Source organism: Cottoperca gobio, chromosome 7 (assembly GCF_900634415.1).
Source record: "Cottoperca gobio chromosome 7, fCotGob3.1, whole genome shotgun sequence".
NCBI lineage: Eukaryota > Metazoa > Chordata > Actinopteri > Perciformes > Bovichtidae > Cottoperca > Cottoperca gobio.
Genome location: NC_041361.1, coordinates 2,573,924 through 2,592,381, shown reverse-complemented (window position 1 = coordinate 2,592,381; position 18,458 = coordinate 2,573,924). Strand labels below are relative to the sequence as shown.

General features: G+C 43.2%; 1 protein-coding gene across 1 annotated transcript in view; it reads right to left on the bottom strand.

Annotated features, from left to right (window-relative positions):
- Positions 1-261: 261 nt before the first annotated feature.
- Positions 262-18,458, bottom strand: part of tshz2 (teashirt zinc finger homeobox 2) — a 37,061-nt gene continuing 18,864 nt past the window's right edge. Inside the window, 2 exon segments of the mRNA XM_029436458.1 lie at positions 262-3,319; positions 3,321-4,018. Of these exon segments, the coding sequence (XP_029292318.1) occupies positions 977-3,319; positions 3,321-4,018 (3,041 nt within the window). The 3' untranslated portion in view covers positions 262-976.

Sequence of the window (18,458 nt, the reverse complement as noted above, 5' to 3'; positions counted from 1 at the left end):
AATTAATTGTAATACATTTAATTGGAAGCAAATGACCTTAATTATTTCGAGAAAATTACCTAATAATTTAACAATAAAGTGTTGCTGATCTTAGCATAACGTGAGCACAATTTGTTGGTATAATATGAATAATTATCGTCCATCATTTGGTCTCAACACCGATCTCAGTGATACGTATTGTAATATGTTTAAAAACAAACTAAAGCTGTTGACTTCGTAAGAAAACCATTCAAGAGAAAAAATAAAAAGATATACAAGCTGTTATCAAATGTTAACTCTTTATTTGAATAAGTAAAAAAAGGTGCAGGTATCACAGGTATCATCTGTCTTGCTGTTAATCCTTGTTGCATGAAACGCACTGTTTTTTTTTTTTCTTCTAAAATATATTTACATGTGAAATATCCTTGTTTTCAAACTGTCTAATTATTTTTGAGTCATGTACAGAATCCAAGTCTAAACTGGTGATTAAACATTTATTAAAGTGCTTTTTTTCTCTTCTATCATTGCAACACAAAACATCTTTACAAAGCAATACACTGTACAGGTCTGCATGTGTGTTATCATGTGTCGGGCTACCTGTTTTAACAGCTGCACATTGATGCAGGTGTACTGTAAAGTTGTAAAGTACAATTAGTTAATTATTTTGTCTTTGAAATACAATTGAAACTTGACATATCATACAAATAAATAGTAGTCATAGCCAGGGCTATTGCATGCAAACATCAGCAATTATGTTTCTTCAAGCAGTAATACATTACATTACTGGTGATGCATTTGAGCAGGGTGCAAAAGTATCTCTTAGTGTTTCCTTATACAATTTCTAACCAGCGTGACTTTGCTGTACTCCATGAAATGTTTTAAACGTCATAATGATGCACACTACACAACGCTAATTGAAAAATGGTTGAAATATCTGACCAGTGTATTAAAATAAAAAAAGGAAGAAAAAGAAAGAAAGTGACAATAATATGAAAAACTACTCCCTGTCCATTTCCACATATTGTGAATGGTTGTCGGGAGACTTGCTGTGAGTTTTACTCAAATGGAGTTTGACCGCGTGATTGCTCGCAAATGTCCGACAGCAGAGCTTACATCTGAACTTTGACTCAACGTCCTCGTCCGGGACTAGAGCCTCTGTGGCTCTGACACTGAGGGCCTTCGACAGTTCGGGCTCCTCTACCTTCGTCTGGTGCTCTACCGGCATTTTGCACATGTCTTTGATTTGGAACCCGAGATGGGATTCCAGATGGGAAATGAATGCGTTCGGTGACCTAAACTGGGAAGCGCAGTCATTGCAGTAGAAGATTGGGTGGCCGGTGTCCATGTTCTTTAGAAATTTGGTCCCTCCAGTTTTCCGCAGTTGGTATTTTACATTTGCTAACCAATGGCTTATGGTGGTCATGGACAATCCGGTGAACTTGGAGATGTGCATCCGTTCCTGAGGGCCGAGGTCTGCGAGTAAGTATTTCCCCTCAGAGGTCAGGAAGAGGCTGGAGGCAAACTGAGCTTGCAGGATGAGAAGATGACGAGGATTCCAGTTGGACTGTCTACCTTTACGCTTGTGGATGGAGTACACATCGGCAGAAACATCCTCAAAGCGTCTGACATCCGATTCCAGTTTCATCGTCGGGATCCTTGACTGTATGGAGGATTTTGGCGTTGTGGCTTTTGGAAGAACTTTGACCATATCGGCGATGTCGGACAGAGCATATTTCTGTGGCATCGGGGAGGAGGGTTGGAGTACTGAGGAACTTGACTTGCTATGTTTAGATTTTGTCAGGTCTATTGGTTGGTCATCATTAGCGAAGAGAAAGGGGTTATCAGGCCTTTTTCTTATCGCATTTCCAAGCATTAAAGCTTGTTTCTCGCTACTACGGTTAATGTCAGCAAAAATAGACTGGGTGTGAGCAGATAGTTTATCTAGTCTTGAGTTATTGGGCTTATTTGCTTTGCCCAGATGATTGTTCAGAACTGACTGCAGTGCACTAAGAGGGTTTATGCCAAGTAGAGTTGGAGTGTCACTGAGAGGCTCTGAAGTAGTGCTGCGTCCATTGCTGGCAGAGGGGCTCGGTGTCTTGCCTCTGTCAGAGAAATCTGGGCTCAACTTCCCTTTGATCGCTTCACTCCCTTCATTCATACAGTCTGCATCAAGCTTTGAAGAGGAAGAGGAATCATCCTGACAATCGCTGTCATCATTCTCCACCAGATCAAACTTAGTATTCTGACTTTCTTTACCATCGCTAATGCCAACCTTTTCTTTTTTGATGTCCACATTTTGATGCTGTCCCTGGGGAGCCTCAACTCCCACAGCACCGTGGAATAACTTCCCCTTTGGGGCAATCGGTCTCAGCTTGTGGTTAAATGTCTGCTTTAGCTGAGTAGGGGGAGATATAGAGAGAGGGGAGCTTTTGAGGATGCCGGAGAGCTGATAGGCATCGTGGATGCTCGGATAGGCACTCCAGCTTGGTGTCCCTGTTTGAGCTTTATTGATGGCAGTGGCCACTGTGTTGGCTAAAGATTTAAGAATGTCCCCTCCTCCTCCAGAGTCCTGTTCAAGATCCTCCTCACGGAGATAAGGGTACTTAAAAGCCCCATTGCCTGCCTTTTGATCCTCACTCTCTTGCTTGTCATCTTTAGTTTCAGTTTCTTCCATTTTGTCTGATGTACCTTCCCCCTGGCCATTCTTGTCACTGCTCCCGAGGGAAGGAACTTTTGGAGACACCTTTTCTCCCTCGGTGTCACCGGCAGCAGGCTCAGCTAAACCCTGGATCTTTTCTATGGCCAGGGGGTCAAGCGCTAACTGTTTACCCTTTTTAGAGGCTGAGTTTGTGACTTTGATGAAGTGACCAGTAACCATCATATGCGTGGTGAGTTGCTGAAGGGTGTCATGGGAGCTTCCACATTCCATGCATTTAAGAATCTGAGACTTGCATGTCTCAAACTGCCAAGTGTAACTCGCTCCGTTCTGATAGCCGTAGCGATTATTGTTAGCATTTGAAATGGCGGCGGCCCGCTGGGCCTCAGTGTAGCCAGATATACCGGTCGTAGAGTCAGGAGAGCAAGGTCTCACCGTCTCAAAGGCCCGTTTCTTTGCTGATGACAACAATTTAGCGTTGAGTACTGGGATTGGCTCTTTTAAAGGCACTTTTTGGTAATGCTTAGTTTTGATCATATGGACGCTCAAATCCTGGAGTGAGTCAAAAGAGTGGCCACAGAACATGCACTTCAAAACTTTTTGTGCATCCTCTTTTCCTTCCATATCTTGAAAATTTCGTTTCCTAGATTTTGAGGACGAAGCAGAGGAATTACTCTGTTTGCCATTGGTTGTTGTCCTTGTAGTGTCCAGTCTTGTTCATGTGGATCGTCAGCTCCACAAGAGTGTCATAAGCTGCGCTACAATCCTTACAGCGAAATCGACTGGCTCCTGTGAACCCTGAGCCACAGGGTTTGGTGGTTTGCCTGTACAGGTGAACAGAGCTAAAGAGGTTAGGCTTTGATGTAGGCTTTGGAGAGAATCTCTGCTGCAGGGTCTTAGAGAGTGCATCCTGGTGCCAATCAAACTCAGTCTTGGTGCTTCCGTTGGTGCTGTCACAGTTGGCTTTGCTGGTGTTTTTGCCAATTTTTAAGTCCATCCCTATCCCCGTCCAGTAGGAATCAGAGAGAAAGTTTGCATAGGCTGCCCTCATCTTCTCCAAGCTGCCACCCGTCTCCCCTTTATGTTTGGAGCTGCGGCCTTTATCATCCTTCTGGCTCTCTGGTGGCGAGGAGGTTTTGAAGTCTGAGAGTCTGTCACTGGTGTCACTAAGGCGTGACTCCAACTCTGCCTCTTGAGTGGAAAGGACACTAATAGGAGAGTTCTGGTTGCTATAAGTGTTGGTGCTCTTGTTGTCTAGCTCTTTGTCCTCGGACACTTTGGGGCTGGTCTTCTCTGAGCATTCCTCTTCAGTTTGAGTGTCGTTCTCGGCGTCTTCCTCAGGGATGGGATCCTGAAGAACACCGTCTTCACCGGGCATGTACACTAGAAAAGGAAGAGACATGGAAATTAATGACATTAAAACATACTGTGTTTAAAGAATTTATTTTTTTGTCACAGACGCCATTTAAGACAACATAATGGCGGCTGCTTTGTGCCTTGGGACGTTGGACAGTATGGCTGGACGTAATGTCTTTACTAACAGACTGCTGGTGTAACAGCACCTTGTGATTCACGACAGGCCATTGACTTAGTGCTGTGTCCAAGTTTTTTCTGGCCTCAAGTTGAGATGTTTACAACAATCATTGGCCACTGAGTGACAAAAGGAAATTGATTCTTCTGCGCCCTGCTAAGTGTTATTGTAAATTACCTATTCCATAGTGATTATGGATGCCTCAAAACTGCAATGAAAATGTAAGCCTTCTGTTTCTGGATAATATCTCAGCTTCCCTGGAGCCGCGTGTGGAGAATGTGTTAACTCAAACTCAGATATTTTAGTGTCGTGCATTGCTCCATCAATACATTAAAAGGATTGACTGAAAAGAGATGAGAAAATACAACTTCAGAAGACATGGAGCCATTAGCTAAATAAAAACATGTTGCAAATGCGAATGGTGATGCTGATAAAGATGTTGATCATGCTGGTGATAAAGCTGATTCAATTATCAGTGTTAAAACTAGACAATAAAAAAAAAAAAAGATTCTAAAAATTCCTGGCAATCTGTCACGTCATTATATTTTCCCTGACAGTCTCATAAACAGCAATTACTTCTTTCATTATTCACCTGTTCGTTCTCCCAACTCATAGAGCACAAACATTATTGCTTCAATTAACAGATAATTAAACAACAGTATTTCTAATTGACACAGTTCCCATCATCCAATTAGTGGAAGCTCTGACTCAGCATAGAGGGTTTTCCACGTGGCTGCAGGGTCTGCTCGACATAATATGAACACAGCCACAGAAGATTAAATTCTCCTTTCTGACAATAACTATTTCAGATTATTTAAAGTCTAAACATCCGGCAACCCACACAACCGATGTTTGCATATCTTTTGAAGACATCCTGCAGTAAATGGAGTTTGTCAGTGTTGTCACATATCCAAGATATTTTCAGCCTCGTAGTCTAGCTGGAAAATGTGCATTTTGGGAGAGACGTGGCAGATGTGCTCGAAGTTAAATATGAATAGGACATAACAGCCGTGTCCAGGCTCTTATGCATTTCATGTGGTTAATATTTCTCTTCTGAATAGAGGGCACTCCATGAAGGGGAAGGCTGAAGGCGAGCACTCAGGAGTCCCACACTGGGCATCCCATCCCGTCTATTTTTCTGAGAATAAGACTTTTTCTTTTTATTATCAATATTTCACAAGTGCCTCAAGAGAAACCCTGGAGGTGAATTGCCTGGCAGCTAATGGATGGAGATGGGATTCGGACTTTCAAAACAAACATGGAGAATGGGGCCTCGTGAACAAGAGCCTGCACACACACACACACACACACACACACACACACAACACACTCACACCCAAGAGCCCCAATGTGCTGTGACCTTGATCCACCGCAAGAGAGGTGGTTTGATTGGCCAACCGAGATCGGTGATGGCCTCCAAAACACCCTTGATGCTGAGGGAGAGAGTTGTCAAGAGCACAGAGGAATGTTTTATTTATAGTCTTATATATAGTATTCACAGTGAAGGAGAACACCAATGGCTATGACAAGCTCCAAGTTGATGTCCTCTCTCTTCAAAGTCGTCACTAAGACTTTGGGACTGGGAAGAACGCACACCAAAGTGGGGAGATGAGCATTTTTCCAGTCCAGTGAGAAACGGCTCAATCCCAGTGTGCACCATCATGTAAAGGCTATTTCCTGCATATTTCATGTAGCTTAGAATTCTCCAATACATGCAGTTCAGCTTCACCCACCCTATGTGTGAGATGAATGTAGTTCTATTCATTTTAATGTGAATGTTTGCGTCTTATCGTGGTTTTTGAGGATGGAATTGACAGAGATTAACAGCTGCCCTTCCTGCTGTTCTATGCTTTTCTATCAGATGCCCTAAGTAGCAGACATCCAGAGGCACCAATTAACCTTCTGGCAGGGATCACTCCAAGATACCCACATGTCTGACTCTGCTTCTCACACCATTTGTAACCGTACGTTACCAGTTCTTGGTCTACCCCAGTGCTGCTGCCATGCCAAGCTGCATTGCTCTTTCATACAAGATCACATTCAAGGACAATGCCACAACACCTTCCAAAAAGTAATCCTGTTATTAAAATCAAAGTCTGTCGAGAATACAGAACAAAAAACTGCAAATACGCCTCATCAAACATCATTGTTCAAAGTATATGAAGCGGTGTGTCATCGTGTAAACCAAAAGTAAAGAGCAGCAAGTGCTTGTTCTCAGGCGACATTCTTTTTTACAAAAAAAAACAGGAAATGCCTGCTTTGAAAATGTTGTCTGTGAGTCCAAGCAAGGCAACTCCCAGTCTAACTAGCCTCACAAAACAAGAGGCTGGCATGCCTCGCCTGAGATTTAGCATGTCATAAACGGCTGTAAAGCCTCCAATCTGTGTCACTACAAATTTATATCTTCAGACAGAGATATGCAAAGGTCAAAAAACCTGAGGTGTCCATCATAAATCAGGCAGTTGAAGTGTTTATAACCTTTATCCGTTAGAGCAGACTCTTGGCATAGCAAGGCCTGGATTTACAGAAGCCTCTTTCTGAGCCAAAAGGCTTTTTCCCCCCCCTTACATAGAGCAACCAGCTAACTGCACAGGAAATAGTAGATTATATATACTGCAACATTCGTGGCAGGCCGCTGTCCAACTCTAATGGTGCTAAAGGCTTACATGACAACATATTTACAACTCAACTTCAAGCATTAGTATCTTCATACAGTACAATCCTCCCTCCCTTGTGGAAGTGAGTCGATTCGAAATGTGTCAATCATCGTAGAAATGTGTGCGCCGGCTGTAAAAGGGCATTCTGTTTCCAATGTTAACATGTCAGGAGAAACTTTTGTAAATTTGAGAACATCAACATTTATCCCTCGGAAGGTCAACATTTCCTTCATTAATCTGACAAGCCAGAGAGTTAGCAGCCTGAGGAGCTTAGCTAATGGACAGCTGCAATACCCAGCGCAGGACTTTGTGAGTATCCGAGGTAACACTATCTTCAGAGAAGATTGGGTAATTCATAGGTGCCAGTGACAGGTCTGCACGTCTGTGCCACTTTCCCCAGCGCTCTCCGGTTGTCTCAAGCTACAGTTTTTGCTGCTAGCAAATCAATATCTCTTTTTACTTCTCATTGATTGCCTTGTGGTGGGACCAACCTAAGCAGGACTGTTATGACATTTCTAGATTTCCCCCTGTCCTTGGAACAATCAATTACACGCGCACGGCAATCAAAACCTCTTTGCAAAATGAACCTGCTCCATGACATTTTCATCTCCCGGATTTATGCCATGTAAAAAAAAAGAAAAAAGAAAAAGAGGAAGAAACAGGAGGACTCTGCCGGAGAGGCGGAGAACACTGTACGACGCAGGTCAGGATCACTGAACAATCTCGAGGCCGTCTCAGTAGCTATCGTCTGTTTTCACTCGCATGTAAGCAACGTGCACACGATTAATTGTGTCTGCACAATTTAAAAACACTTAGTCACCGTGCTCATCTGTTGTTATAAATAGGTGTGAAATGTCAGTGAAAGAGTACATGGTGTACAAAACATAATTCCAAAGTTGTGAAGCTCTTTGCAACGTTCCAAACAGGATGCTGTGTTTTCTAACAGAGCCGGCAACGATGCGATTGTGATTTCTTCAGCGAGCTATCATTAGAACGAGACGCACATGTCACAAGGTTTAATATTTGACAGTGATATCTGACTAACTCTGTGAGCGGCGAACGTCAAGATCAAAGAGATACGTTGTCAGACATCCCGATGATAGTCTTGATGACACATCTGAAGCTAAGTCTGAACTGAATCACATGAGGTATTGTGAAGAGCTAATTCTGAGGCCCGGAGCCATCTGTAAAGATCTGTAAACACCTCTCTCCTCATTGTTCCCTGTCAGGAAACAGTCTCCCCGAGCCCAAGGACACTGCAGAGTAAATAGAGAACAATCACATTCAGACTGCTCCCTTTGACAAAATTTGTCTGGAGGTTAATTGATATCACAGAATTAAATAGTTTTTGACTCGCTTTTAAAACACAGGAAATGTGTCGTTAGTTCCCACCTGGCCCATTATTTCATTCCAACGCTTTTATATGACGCCCTTAATAGACTTCAAAACTCTGCAGACACACTGTAACCGAGTTTATATCGTCACATGTTATCAACAGTGTTGAATACATTGAAAACAAAACGGGGAGAATACATATGTTAGATAATGGAAAGTGGGTTTAAAAGCAGCCGTGAACCACCGCAAAGTGGTTTTGTTGGATCTTTCTGAGGCTTTCGCTACAAAACCATGAGACGGAAACACTCATGTTAATTTTTGTATGCATGAAGGAGATGTTACTTAAAGCGCATTACTTACTTCACTAAACACGAGCTATTCATGCAGATAAATGCCTTGCTTTCATACGCCCTCAACTTTAATATTTTATAGACTAATATAATCAAATAAAAAACTTGCAGCTAAAAACAACAACTTGAGGACAGATTGTGAACACAGCAAATGGCACAATGTGCTCAGATGGACCTAGAGCCAGATTAATGGGAAGATCGCAAATATGACACCATATCCTGCCATCTGGCTGTTCATTTGGGCAAAAATGATCACAATAATTATGGCAATTAATCAAAAAATGTTTTCACAACCAACATTCTGTTAACTAAAAACACAGAACTTTGGAAAGCACAATCAACACTGCGGTAAACAAAAAGAAATAACCGAAGGCAGTCGCCCTGAGCTGCGCAGAGTGTTTAGTTTGAGCTATTGGGGGGTTGTTTTTTTTTATGCAACGATACAAATGTGGGAATTTCTTAGCGTGTAAGCTGATCATGATATTACTGAGCCACGTCAGATTGCTCTGCATTAGGCTCCAGGAGCCCCTTTCCCCTCCGTGATGTCACAGAGCGACGCTGCTCCTTTTGATGCCTACTAGAAGCTTCTGCTCCGAGGACGAATCAGTCGGCCCGCTGCCTAATTGGAAGAGAGCGGTGGGAGAGCATTGCAATCTGCACTACAGCACCTAAGTCATCACTTTGAACGTGCCACAGCCGCCACATCAACATGCAGATTCCTGGTGTTGCTTCTCACCAAAGGGTCCCCCCTATGAGCACCGGCAGAGACCATCACACACACACACACACACACACACACCTTACCAACCAGCAGGTGTGTGTTTGTTATCTGTGTACGAGATATAATTACATACATGGATAGAACCGGTCTTAAGTAGGACTTTTAAAGGGGTTCACCCAAGTTACAAAAGACACACACACACACACACACACACACACACACACACACACACACACACACACACACACACACACACACACACACACACACACACACACACACACACACACACACACACACACACACACACACACACACACACACACACACACAGGAACCCGTTTACCATCACTTTACTCTGACCTCAATAATAAACACGTAATTCAATTACTGCTTCCCAGAAAATGTTAACCATAATCATCATCTTTCTAAAGATAGAATTGACGGCTAAGCTGTGTTTGATCAAACCTAATAAAGTGACTAAAGCATGTAAATAGAAACGTAGATAATTTTGTTTTTTGTTAGTCTGAGACTTTTTTTAATCTGCAGTAGCGGAAAGAAATTTAACATTTAAGTACAATTTTTTACTACATACTTTACTTTTCAGAGGGAAATATTGTACTTGTATTACTTTCATTTGACAGCTGTATCTACACATTACTTAATACATTAACATTTCATATAAAGCATATTTTATAAATGATCCAGTAGTATATGAAGCAGTTAAAATGCTCCATCTACAAACTACACAATTAAAGTACCGCTTACATGTTAATGCAGCAATAATAATGACCTAATAATATAACTATATAACATTCTGCACAATGACGCCGTTTACTTTTAATACTTTAGGTACATTTTTTGAAAATACCTATTATAAAATAGTATTGAGAAATACATATTTGGTCCATTTAACTGCAAATCTGTGAGAAATAAAACTCCACTATACTGAGGAAGCAGCTGATCTCTCAAAACTATCTGCATGGATAGATACCACAAAAGATAAGTGACAACATGGGTTTTATTTGGTCATTTGTGTGACCAAACCGCTGCTGAATGAGCTGTATTGTGCCGTTTCGGTATAAGCATTAAAAACCATTCTGTACAAAGCATGACTGTGTTCCATTTGTCCTCTTCTGCTAACAAGAAAAGGTAAATATAAACAATTCTGGCGCGCGTGTAGGATTACGTTACAACTGAAGAGGCTTAAAAGCCTCAGTGTATATTTGTCAGATTATAGATGATCTTTTCTGCCCCGACTGATGCAAAGTTCCAGTTGGCGGAGCAGAAGCAGGGCGGCTTCAGCTCCAGTGTGTTTTCCACGAGCAGGAGGGGAGCAGCCTCGCGCCGCTCTGTCACTCGGTTTCTGAAGAGCCCGTGACACGGCTCTCCAGGAGCGACATGATGAGGTCTGATGGTTCCTTTCTGCAGAATAGCAGTTTACCCCTCATTCACCCTTATCAGAGAGTGAACCCATCATCTTACAGTACGCCACTCAAACCGCTTCGCATATTGGAGCTGACCAGTCGAGCAAACAGGGCGGTACTAATAAAAGACCATCTTGCTTTGGTTCAAATTTCCCTGATTGAATGTCAGTCAGGAATGTTTGCGTGGCAGCAGGGAGGAAAGTGGGCCATCGTTTAAAGGACCAGTGCCTTGCACACATAAAGCCTTTGTTCTAGTTTTATGAGATACTGAGTGAAAGGTATGATGGCCTACACTCGCCTAACGTGATGTTTGCTTTTCATGCCCACTAGCCCGGCAAAATAAAAAAGCTTTGCAATTCCGATTCAGTCATCGGCTGATGTTTACTAAACATTTGCTTCATCGTATAACTCTGCATCTGAAGGGCAATGTCGAGGATGTAATTGAACTCAATGTTAAATTGGACGTTATTGTATAGTGGCAAGTCACCGTCACTCTTTGCTCCACGGACTGCGTAGCATTCAGTCCTCCCCTGAGAGACGTACATACAGTACATACAGTCCCTGCGTCATAAACTTTGCATGAACCCTAAACACTGGCCGTCCCAAACAACAACAGCGCTCCATCAAGGTCAGGTCTAGATGAATCTGATAGTGCAGCTGGAAGAGACTGTGTGTATTCTATTAAAACAATCTGCATTTCACTAACTCTTCCCGCCCGCTCTGTCCCTGTATGGATGTTTCATTAGATTCTGGATGGGCTCCAGCCAAAGCTTTCCTTGTACAAGCAGTTTTCAGCAAAGGGAGGCATTTTTTTTTTTTTTTTTTACATTCCAAGTTCATTAATAGTAGATTGCCACTTTTTCCCTTCATTAAATACAATGAGGCTACAGAGTGAATTTGCAGCTGAAGCGTGGTACTGTCAGTTTCTAGTGGGACCAAAGGCTGCTTCATGGCAAGCATAAAAGGGAGAGAAGCGAGCCCGCCAAACCTGGAGCTCCGTGGGACAAGACGAGCAACAGTAAGTGAGGCAGGAATGCTTCAAAAACAGCCCCCTGCTCCCTCCTATTCAGATTCATTTTAATGGCAAATTTGTTGTCAAGTGTCCTCCACAAAATGATTAGGGCCCGCTGCTTTCTGAAAAGTGCAAACTTCTGGATTTGCCTGCTGCGCATTGTCACTTTGACAGCCCATTCTGAGAACAATGGCTGCCCAAATAGTGAAATGTGTTGGCACCCAATAGTTGAAAGTTTCCCCTCAAAACAGGCTTTCTGCTGTTTGTGGGTATTCTGCTGTGTTGATATCTAGATGTTGATTAGAATGAGAAAAAGAAGCCAGTGAATTGGGCTCCCCGGAGCAGGCACATCAACCATTGTAAGAGATTGACAGTCACTCCATTGAGCCAATTATTTCTGTTCATAAGACCTGTTTCTATAAAAACTGGTTAAAGACTACAGTCATTGTTTGAGCGTCTGGATTAAACTACTGCTAGAATTTTCAGAAAACCAAACAGCGTTTAACGGCAGCGCTGCCCACTTAGTGCGCTTTTTACTACGTGGAATAATTACTTGTATAATATTGTTTCCATTTCCATTAAAGTTAAATACGGTGCTTTTCAGAATGAAACAATGTGAACACAGTCTCACTTTAGGTACATGGTCTTTTATCGTGTGTTCAATCTTTGCTTAAATTAGCCTTAAGCCAGCCTACAGTAAGAGGAAAATATAACAACACCAGATGCAGAGCCCTGTATGTGTGGGATATACTGTACGTGCATTAATGCCACCCTGCAAACACATCAACGCTGTTCAAATACTGACACTGTAAAAGTCGGTGCAACAAAAATATTTTCTCTGTGCTATATCCTCATTTAGCCTACGAGTCAGCGGTGTGACATTTGTAAGGTGTTCAGCTGTAATGGAGGAGGAGTAGGTGCAGACTGCAAGACGAGTGCAGAGCCTTTTTATTCATTGCATGGGAGAAAGTGGTTAATTTATTGAAAAGAAGGTAGGCGGACGAAGCAGCGGAACGGAACTGATACCCTGCGTGGCTGTAGGTTGTGCACCGAGGGGGAGGAGAGAGGGGTGGAATGGGGTGGGGGTGGGGGGGGAGGTTGAGGGAGGCGGAGACCAGAGCGACAGAGGAACGGTTAATGGAAATGAGTGACAGGCTTTCAGAATGATTTACAACGGGTGGCGCTGCGGCAGAGCCAGCGCTTGATGGATGATCCTGAAAGACGGAGACGAACCATAAATCATGTCTTTGAATCATTGACAGAGATAAAGGAGGGGGAGAAAAAGCAATGGCATTGACGTTCATTCTTCCAATAATGTACATTGACGAGTTACACTACGGAGCCTTAATTAAAAAGTGAACACGGGTCTTCTCCCTCTCTCAACTACACCCCCCCCCCCCCCCCCCCCCACCACCCACTCCCCACTCCCCTCCCCCCCTCCCGCCGGCTACGCTCCTCCATCCCTCTCTTCGCTATTGCGATATCAATGGTAATTAAAGATGCAGTATCCCCGGCCCCTGTCCCATAGCCACTTCCTCCAGCTTCCCACAGCAGCCAGATTAGATAAGTGCTCTGCTAAAAGATAATGTCACCCCTCAACAATATCAATGTGGGTCTGGCCCATTTGTTTCTACATCTGTAAACACAGATATATAAACTGAGATGGGGAGGGAGAAAGGGAACATTATTGTTTTAAGGTTATGTACACACGAACACTAATGGTCTCCAGTTACAGAGGTTACCATGTTAGTTTTACAAAACTCCATTAAAATGGAGCAAAAGAGGAATATTACACTTGCTTTTTTTTGGGAGTTTTTTTTTGCAACCATGCCATTGAATCATTTTTCACATCTTGCTCTTAAAAATAGTGTTGTTCCGTCTTGAGTGCAGATGGCACTTTGATAAACAGGGGGAGCCCTGTAGGAGCAGAGAGCCTGAATGAGTGGCATTCCACATCAGCTGAGCTCCCTTAAAGTGCACACAATAGAGCAATGAGGTGAAAGTAATCCTAAACATCTGTCTTATGTGTCCTACACTCACAGGCTGTTTGTTCAAGTTCTAGGAAAGACATTAGCAAGAGGGGAGAGCGACGGAGGGAGAGGAGGATATATCAATTCATGCACTAGTTCTCCAAAGGGATTAAGCGGGGCCTCTGTTGTCTGTCCTCTCACTGCTCTGGCAAACAAAATGGAGAAGCCTGCCCTACTAATGCAACTCCTCTCTTTCATGACATGTAGCAAGCACATGTTTAAATTAATACTCAACAGCATATCACCATAATTGTTTTTAATTATTCAAACTTGATATATACATTTGTTTTAAACCGGTTTATGAGGCGTCTGAATGTAAAACTGCTAATAATGAGGCGAGTCTTTGTATCCCAGAGTAGGATACGGTGATGCCGCTCTGGCCAAGTGATCTCGGTGCACCGTCCTGTTTGACGGCTACACGGGGAGACTGGGGGCAGTCGGTCAGCCCGCTGCATATGGGGATATTCACCGACAAAAAAAAACTGAAAGACACACAAAGCTGTCGCTCCCTCTGCGTCCCTCTCCTGCTGTGAGAAGACATTTTGGCAAGCTAAAATGGAAATGAATACACAATGGTCATCTAGCATTGAAAAGCTGTGGCGATGATATTGGTCAGGCAGAAGCTTGCCCTGCCCAGTGTGTGTGTGTGTGTGTGTGTGTGTGTGTGTGTGTGTGTGTGTGTGTGTGTTCATGTGTTTGTGCATGATTCATGCTGCAGGGGAACACAAAAGCTCACACTCAGGCTTCACACGATTTCAGAATCATTTTCATTTGAAGGCTTGAAGTTGTTAATATCATGTTTGATCGCATCCTTGCATCAAAACACAGTTTGATGGACAAGGGAAATAATTACTTGTCATTCACGTGTCTGGAGGTTTCTCTTCTCTTCTCTTGTGTTGCTGTTAAACATGTTCCTGTGTTAAACACTTTTTCCTCACCAAACTCCCAAAAAAAAAAAAAAAAAAAAAAAAAAACCCGCTTTGACTTCACTTTCAAGTCATTTTTGGAAAATAAAAATGAAACGGTATCATTTCGATCCAAAGAGAAAAGAGTGAAAGTGACTGTTGAGGTGAAATGAATCAAAGGGTTTGAAGTGTAATGAACTTCTCGGAGTCTTTGTCATTAGCGGACAATAGCTCTCGTTGATCTTAAATGGTCTTAAAAGATGATCCATACAGTAATGAAGCCAGCTCTGCTGCTGGCCTGATGCCCAACGCAGGACATAATCAAAGTCACAGGGGATACGCTGGAGCTACTGTTCCCAAACAATCCCTCCTCTTCCCCAGTGCATGCTCTTGTAGAATGAGAAAAACAAGAACAATCTGTTTGTTGTTACTCTGTAGATTCTGGATGCGAAATATTCAAATTCATAGCATGTGTTCCGGGGCCTTCGGCTGGGACCACAGAGCAGCAGGACGGCTTACAACCCACCGGGTCTTTTGGAAGAGCAACATGTAGTGTCCAAGGCCCACCCTCCTCCTGACTCTTCTGCCGGGACCACCCTGCTCGCTGTGTTACACGACATGACAGGACGATGCTGCTCAGTCCTTGGACCCATCGCATTGTTTTTCTTGGACCGTGGTGAAAGCAAATAGCAGCTAAAGGGCCCCAGCGCTCGCAGTAAAAACCAAAAACCCGTGCAGTCATTCATCAAAGCCCAGACAACTCGCTGCTCCCCCACCAACTACCAACCCCCCCCAAGGCATGGCCATCTCCCCCTCCACTCTGGGTTTTAACTAGGACTCCAAATAATTCCAGAAATGACAAATGATACTTATATCTCTGGCCTGTGCCGAAATCAATAAGCATGCAGAACAACTATCCATCTTGAGAGATATCGACAGACAGCGACTCGACATTTGCGGAGAAGCACTTGGTGGCTTTATTCTGCATTGGGATGGGAGGGACGGGGGGGACGGGGGAGCAGGAGAAACAGTACACTCACTTTTAAATTACAATAAACCACCCAACGCTGTTAACAATCAAAAAGCTATTACAGGAACTGCAGCATCCGGAGGTATTCTCTAAGAAACACGGCGAGAAGGCCGACTGACCATTTGTGAAAATATGCGCAACCTCGTGAACTGGGACAGGGTTTATTTTGACATGAGCACCTGCACATGTTTACATGGCAGTTGTGTGCTGGGTATGAGCTGATGGGTGGCGATATGGCCCCTCTCTGGTCCCCCGGCTGGATCGGAGCAGCTGACAGATAGCACTTCAGAGCAGCTTTAGCTGCAGCTCCCCTTGAGGGGCTGTGATTGATGACTCGCACTGCCACCTAGATCCATTTTCTCCTCCAATCTGACTCCTCACAGGTAGAGTGGAGTTCCCCCCCCCCCCCACACTCTCTCTCTCTCTCTCTCTCTCTCTTTCTCTCATCTCCCTTCAAATTCGAGGAGGCTCATTTTAGCAAAGGAGTTCACCAAACAGAGCAACTTCAAAACATCTACTTTGAACAAATTAAAAACAGAATCGTACAGAGGCAATAATTTGAACTAAATGTCTCGCAAAGCCATTTTGATCCTGAACATTAGAGATCAAAACAAGCAAAGAGAAAAATAAACTATGAGATGTGTGCAGGCATAATGTCATTAGCAAGGAAAATGTTGAGACCCAGGACCCCTGCAGGTCTGAAGGCATTTAAGAACAGTTAGCTTAGCCATCTGGTAGACAATTACACAGGAACAAACACACCGCCTCAGCAAATAAAGCTTGGCTCATCAATCACGAGAATGGCCAGAAGTTGGCCCGTTATTCCCTCTGATTTAATAACCCGATGAACCGCAGTGGTATCCACTACAAGTCAAGTGGAGAGCATCACAACCTTTACCAAGCGCATTATGTGGCAGAGAGTGAAACATATACGCTTTAAACTTATATTTAAATCAGTTGTAAATGTTTGGGAGAACCAGAGTACATAAGAAAAGAAAGGAAAGCGTGATAGCGTTGCTAAAATTGGACTTTAATTTGCACAAGGCTGCGAACATAAACGGAAGTGAAAAAGAAGTGCAAGGTTAAAAGTAAAAACATTTAAAACATTTGCTGTTTCCAGTTTCAAGTAGTTTACTTAATTAACTTTTGCCCCGCGCTTTTAATTGCAATCATACTCCCCCGTGGGACTCGAGAGTGGATTGTCTGGTAATTGCAGATGTTGATATGAGATGGTGACACAATGTCAAGTCTATTTCTGAAAACTACGGCACAAAAAAAAAAAAAAAAGGAGGATGATCAGGAGCGCGCAGCATCTGAATGAAACCCTAGATTCTCTAACAATGGGATTTTATAAACGTACGACATTACGGGGAAGAACAAGAAGCACAATGTTATCCTGAAACTAATCCCTGAGCTTTTAAAAGGCTAATATACAGCCTGAATTTCACCTGGATGCAGGTCAGTCTTTGTCAGTTTCACCGCAGTGTGTCGTGAGCCAAGAACATTTTCATCTGTGTTTCTGGGTTGTGGCCTGCATGGCCTATGTGGAAGAAAAGAAGTAGGCCACCGCTGCGGTCTCCGATTCTCCTCTGTACACGCGTCACCTGCCAGCTCGTGTGGCCCAGCTGAGATGTGAACAGGTCTGGCAAGAACCAAATGTTTTCATTTACCTCAGGGGCATCTACACTCTTCTTTAGCAGGCGGTGGCAGGCTAACATGTCAAGATACCGGCCCGGGACTCTGGGCCTCTGGGAGAGGTCACGCACTAAGAGCTTAGGTTCAGAAAACATCAAGATATAACTCTCTGTAAGAAGGAAGGCAGCCTCTGCTTTCCACACTGCTGTAACCTCACAGCTAAATAATCCCAAATAACATCAACATCAGATGTGTTATTAACGCAGTCTTGAAGATAAAGACACACCAAAGGGTAGCTTTGGAGCATTTTTGTTTCATAGCAGATTCCGACACCTTGGAAACCTGAAAATGTGCTCTATTACACCTTTACGCTCAGATTTGATAAGTGTTCACATTATTTGATGGATCTACATTCTACTGGGCAGCAGGGGGTGGCGGTGCTTCTCAGGCTAACCTCAACACGTCTATTTCTAGCTGAGGACTTGCTGACAGCACATTTAACTTTGTGATCTGCACATGAGAGACAGCTAACAGTTGCTGACAGCTGAAACACACCCAGCCACATTTCCCTATACAATACCTTATTGACACTTTTTATTTGATGAGGACTTCAACTAACTTTCAGATACAAGAAAAAAAAAGAAGAAATGGTGGGTACAAAAATATCATAAAGGAAAGGTTGATTTCCAGCCAACTCATGGAAACCAGTAGTTCCTTTGGGGGCGGCTCTGGCAGGGGTGGGGTGGCTGTCTATAGAAGCCTGATTTATGATCTACTCGGTTTTGCATGTGTGTTCACAGGTTTCTGGGAGTTACACTCAATTAGAGCAGCAGGGGTTAGGAGTAGGTTTTTTCTTTTTTTTTGGTGAGGATATGTTAAAGCTTGACACATTTATTTCTGCCAGTGCAGCTGAAGAGCTGGTGACAGACTATCAAAAGTCATTTTCTTTGATCACGCAATTCAAAGTGTGGGAAATAGTAACCGTCCCTGACAAGTGAAGAGAAGAATCCATAAAAAAAAAAGGAACACAAAATGTTTATAAAAGCACAAATACTTAAATACCAGTCAACGTAAGCGAGAGCAGGGACATAACGTGTGTGTGTGGTGAAGATGAAAACGTCGTCACTTAGCAGGACAACAAGAGGCCGACAAATGCACCGTTAATCAAATTTGCAAAATTCAAATTAGCT